The 5,814-nt window shown below is 38.0% G+C and overlaps 1 protein-coding gene across 1 annotated transcript; it reads right to left on the bottom strand.

Moving 5' to 3' along the window:
• Positions 1-864: 864 nt before the first annotated feature.
• On the bottom strand, positions 865-5,367 carry LOC130074004 (transmembrane and ubiquitin-like domain-containing protein 1). The gene is made up of 2 exons (XM_056239473.1): positions 5,284-5,367; positions 865-1,463 (listed from the first exon to the last, which is right to left on the bottom strand). Exon 2 carries the CDS (start codon positions 1,416-1,418, stop codon positions 891-893), a length of 528 nt encoding a protein of 175 aa, XP_056095448.1. The 5' UTR covers positions 1,419-1,463; positions 5,284-5,367; the 3' UTR covers positions 865-890.
• Positions 5,368-5,814: the final 447 nt, after the last annotated feature.

The raw sequence follows: 5,814 nt of genomic DNA, 5'->3' as shown, positions 1-5,814 counted from the left end.
GCAAAAATCAAATAAACACCAAGAATATGTTACTACAGTATACATCTACCATCTTGTTTTAAATGTGAAAACAGAAGACAAACAGAAGCAGAAGCATTTAGTACTGAATTGAGAACACCTGTTAAAATCCAATCGAAGTTTTGAATTTGAATTGAGGTACTGTACCAAACAGGACAGAGAACTTTAAAAGAAAATTGTGAACTTTTCACAGATATTTAAAGAGATTGTACACCCCAAATTTGTAATTCTGTCTTCACTTACTCACCCTCATGTTGTTCCAAACTTATAAGACTTCCTTTTTCTGTGGAAGCCAAAATAAGATATTTTGAAGAATGTGTAAACAGTTTTGTTGACTTTCATTGGACAAAAAATACAATAGAAGTTAATGGGTACTGAAACTGTTTGGTCATCAACATTCTTCCAAGTATCTTCTTTTGTGTTCAGCAGAAAAAAGAAAAGCATACAGGCTTGAAATGACAAGATAGAGTAGATAATGATTGTTGGGTGGACTATCCCTTTAAGGACATAGAATAAAAATACAAAATAAATCAAAGAAATTTACAGACTAGAAACTTAGCCCCTATCTTTAAAAAAAACACACACAAAAAACTATAAATCATTTAAAAATTACTTAAATGTATTAATTTAATTTAATCTTTTTAAATATAAATATATATAAAAGTTAAATATTTAATTTAATTCAGTGGGGTGTTGTTATTTAGCCATTTTTAAAAATTGATATAGCTCAATTTGAACTGTTTTTAAACCATTTTAACCTAAATAGGCTAATTGTTTCCATCTGCTGCAATCTGTATGCTGCCTTGAGTGTCTTATCTTAAATAGAACAAACATTTGATACCAAACTTCTTTTAGGTTGAGTATTCAGTTGCTTACCGTTTAATGTAACCAATCGTGTCTTGAAGATTCACTTGCGCTGTCCTCTCTGTATCATTCAAGAACTTCAACCTGAGCACCATGTTCCTTTGGGCGTCATTCGGTGCTTCTTCGGCCGAAGGCTGTGTGGCACTTGGGGCGCTGGCTGGAGGTTGAGTCGAGGGACCCGCTGATTCTCGATGTCTCAACCCATCCCTCTCAATCCCTGCTTCCTCCAAGAGGCCTCCCTCACCTCCTCCAGCCCTACTATCATCCGAGGACTGTCCCACCGCTCCTGCTTCTGTTCCAGGCTCACTCTTATCATTCTCCCTGACACCGCTGGGCGACGAGTCCGTGTTACCCGAGGGGAGCGGCTCCTGGCTGTCAGTCTCTGTGGAGGGGGAGGTCCCTGTGCTGGGTGGGAGGAGGTGTTCAGGGGGTTCAACAGTGTGAGTGGAAGCCCAGGCCAGAACCAGGACGAGCACCAGGAACACCACTCCAAAGAGCAGGGTGACCTCATCACCCACCCCCTCTATTAGAGCCATCCTGGTCTGCTGTGTCCTGGACTAAGGCAACTTCAGACTAGGCACCTACAGCACATGTTCACAATTACTGATCACATTCATGCCAGATCATTATTTTTCTAATCAAATGGAAGGTCTGCATTACACATCATTCAGGGTTCCCACAGTTTTCAGTAAATATCCTGAGTCCTGACCTTTCCAGTCATTACTGGATAAGGCTTTTTTAAAATCATTTATCAATATTTTTAATCACACACTATAATCACAGAGATTGCGCAGGCATATTTCCATTTATATGACTAGATTTACAATTATACTTATTACTGGACAAGCACTTTTTGAAGCAATACTAGAACAATCAATGTTCACTATAAAAAGTAATAACTTTGAAAGATCTGCCTCATTTTGTTTGTTTAATGCCATGACAGTTTCTCTGGCTATTTTCATGGTGAAAACTTTATTTAACAATTTTTCCCATAATTTCTAAAACTACATTTCGAGTAACTTGATTAAAACACTTTTTAAGGGTACCAAGAGAATACATTTTCTCAGAAGAGAAGAAATTCAATAAACTGTTTTCTGACTATTTCAGGAAAAGACATTTAAAATTCACAGATATTTGCAGGTTTTTCATGACTGTGTGGGAACCCTGATCATATTAATAAGACATGATGATGCAAAGATTTTAACCTTTCTGTTGTTTTGGGGTTGAGACACAAAAACAAATTTCCAGTTTTCTTATAAAAATGACCAATTTAAAGAAAGTTCCACCTGTGGTCTATACAGATCAAACCTGACCCTTGTTGGAAGAATTATGGTGCTTATCCACTGCATGATACGACTCGGCTCGCTTTGCTTTTCCACTTCGTGGTACAATTCGGCTCGGCTCGCTTTGCTTCTCCACTGCAGTTTAGAACCGCTTCAAAGTGGGTGGGATTGTAGACTGCTCGTTAAAGTTGCTGAAAAACTTTTTCATTCCTGGTCGGTCGCAACATCCAGCTTCCGCTCCTCGGCTACCAATGAGAGGAACGTCTGCACCTCGTCTACTGACCAGTAACCACGATTCAACCATTTCTTTTTACAAGTTTTTTTTTTTTTTTTCAATCAAGTCGTTTATAAAAATATTGCGAACCAATAATACTGCGGTGGCTGTTGCTGACTTTTTAAATCTAGCGGGTTTTGGTGTCTCGCATTGCAAATCCAATGACGCAGGTAGTGACGATTCTCTCTGACCAATCAGTGATCTGTAGTGTTTTCACATCACATTTTAGTATCGGTACGATACGCTTGGAACCTCAACAGAGGTGGTACCATTTGAAGCGAGGCGTACCATACAGTGGAAAAGTGCCACAAAGTGAGCCGAGCCGTACCATGCAGTGGAAAAGCGCCATTAGTCATGGCCTTTCAGCATTTAACAGCTTTAGATTTGACTCCACAATATTTTACATTTACTAAGATTTAGCCCTCACGCTCATATTATCTGCTTTAAGGTGCAGTAATCAATTTCTGAAAAACACTGTTGAAAGTGGATTGGACAGAGCACCACAACACACTTGTAGCCAATCAGCAGTAAGGGGCGTATACACTGGGGGAGGAGAGAGAGAGCACAAGAGGGAGATTTGAAGAAAGACTGTAGAAAGAGAGACATTACAAAAGAGAAAAGTTCAAAGGAATATCACTGTAAAAAGAAGGGTTATGAGCTTTAGGACCCACAGTAATTTCCAGCGCTGGAGAGACCCAAGCGGGAAGGCCTGAAATCGGGCGCTGAGGTTGCTTTGTTTCTGCTCCATAAGTGAGTAACATTGGTTTTATGTGTGTGTGCTGCTGGCGACTAACAAACTCTTGCTTTAATATATTCGTGTACGGTTCCTTGTCATTCCTTCGCTTTATTTTTCGCTAAGCTTTATTTTGTTTTGCTTCTGCTATGATAAAGAGACATCAACTCTTGCATTGCGTGTTTGTGGGGGCGGAGCAATGAAGGGAGGGGTGTGTTTGTTTGGGTTGATTTCAAATATTAACCTGTGTTCAACGATGATTCTCAGATATGGCTTACTGCACCTTTAGGTTACAATGGTTACAAAGATTTATTTGTGAAATATGAATGTGACCTTCAAGATGTACATCATTCAGTAACTAATAGCAGCATCATATAGTAGTTATTATAAAATATGAAATGCCAAAAATTATCGAAAAACCGTTAGCTGAAATTAAATCTAAATAGTGTTTTTTTTTACACAAATTCGTACCCCATTAATATTCAATAAGTGTTTATTTTACCCATAATACCAGGAAAAAAATCCCCTCAAGGCTCAAGAGGAGTCTTTATATTACTGTACCCAAATCAAGAAATCATGAGTTAGGTATTTTTCAAATGAGCCAAATTTGAACCAATGATCACAGATGGGTGCAGTTTCTAGAGCAATAAAAGATTGAGATCATCTTTAATTAAGGCAAGACAACAGGTAAATAGGATACAAATTTTAACCAATAGATATCACCATATTTCCCAAATTGAAGTACAATAAGACAACTGTTTTGTATAAGACGTTTTCTGAAAGGTTGTGTTTAAATAATCAAGTAAGTACGAAAAACAAAAAAATCTGAACATTGGACAAAGCCAGATTCAAAATTCTTCTTTCATTTTGTTGGCATACTGAAGTAAAGATTTCTGGCTCAGCGTATGAGGGGGGGAAACTAATTTTGAGAAAATGGCCTTTACAGATATGTAGTGCAATTGAAATCCAGAAACGCAAATAGCTAAAGTGTACTAAAGTAAACACTTAAATGTGTATTTTGGAAGTTTTCTTTCCACTAATCTGAAAGAGGACATGTTATGAAAGGCCAAAATCTTTTTGTCTTGCATTAAAAACTAAAGATCATTTTAAGCTAATAAACTGGTCTATAAAGTTGATGTTTTCCCAGAGCATGACTGTTTAAGCAGTAATAATCTCTGTGTACAGTCCTTTAAACTGTTACAAGCATAAGCCGCAACCTTTGAACACAAAAGCAGTGAAGTGGTCCCTTCAGTAAACCAGATATTTCCCCACTCTTTAACTGTGGCTGTCAGCAAGTTTCAGGCCATATCTCATGCCTCCTGATGACAGACAGCTCCTCTCATTATGCATGAAGTCCACTGAACAGCACATTTCTCAAAAGCAAAAAGGGTCAAATATGTTTCTCAGAATATATTTAAAACATCTATGACTTCCTTTTACCGATAGAACAAAAGAGGAGAAAGTAGACAGAATATCAGGGGCTAACAACCTCAGTCTTTTCACTTTCCTAGCATCTTTTTACATACAATGACCGTGAAGAGAGGCTGTCATTCAGCGAAAATAGAAATAAAGCCATTCGGCGAGACATGAGGGCGAGTAACGTTAAATGATGACAGACTTTTTATTTTGAGGTGAACTATCGCTTTAAAGGCAATACCTTTTAAAAGGGATATAATTAAATATATTTAAATAAACAGGTGTGATGACATGAACAGCAGGTGCATTTACGCGTCTAAATCATGAAACAATGTAAATGTACGAATAAGAACAGGAAACGAACAGTCTAAATGTCAACAGCCACGTAGCCATTACCTACAGAAAAAGTTGAAGTTAACTGTTTTTTTGTTTTTTTTACAAAAAACGTCCAACTCTCATCTTTTCTAAAGCCACGAGTTTAGGGGTCAAGAGCATCGGGTGTGTATTTATTAGTGAAGATCTGTCTGTGAACGTGCAGGCAGGTGAGCGCTCGCGCACCGCTACAGCCACGAAACAAGCTCGAGAGCAGCTAACACGCGCTCAAGACAGCTGTTACGCCTCAATTGAACGTGTCCTCGAAATTAGTAGAGTTAAAACTTTGTAAAAAACCTCTATGAGGCTCCAAAATGACTTACCGTTGACATATCACATCGTATGATGGTCCATGATTCACACCGTTTAACGTCTGCGCTTCCTGATCACTGACAGGCTAGAACGATGCCACAAATACGACTTCCGGTTAAAAAAATCTCACTTCAAAATAAAGGTTTATTGATTTGACACAAATCCTACAAGTAATAATATAGTCAAAAATTCTTAGAACTCAACACTTTACCTGTCAAGTGTGCTGCCTGTGCCAATATTGCTTCTGAGTTACATTCAAATGAACATTCACTGCTCTTTAGTTACCACGTGGTGCATGTATTTTGCAACTAGATAATCTGAGATGTTGTCTTTACTGTCTGTCCTTTCACACACAGATGCTTAATGTGTCAGACAGTAAATGACAAACTCGAGCTGCCACTACCATCTGATCAGACTGTTAAACAGGCAGAATCCATTATGTTGAAGATGATTGCAGAATACCCTTTTAAGCCAATATTAAATTTCATAATTACATATTCAACTTTTGATGGGAACATTAATATGACATATCAGCAGTGATA

This window comes from Rhinichthys klamathensis, unplaced genomic scaffold (assembly GCF_029890125.1).
Source record: "Rhinichthys klamathensis goyatoka isolate OS25496 unplaced genomic scaffold, OSU_Roscu_1.1 h1tg000566l_1, whole genome shotgun sequence".
Classification (NCBI taxonomy): domain Eukaryota; kingdom Metazoa; phylum Chordata; class Actinopteri; order Cypriniformes; family Leuciscidae; genus Rhinichthys; species Rhinichthys klamathensis.
This window is presented reverse-complemented; position numbering and strand designations above follow the sequence as displayed.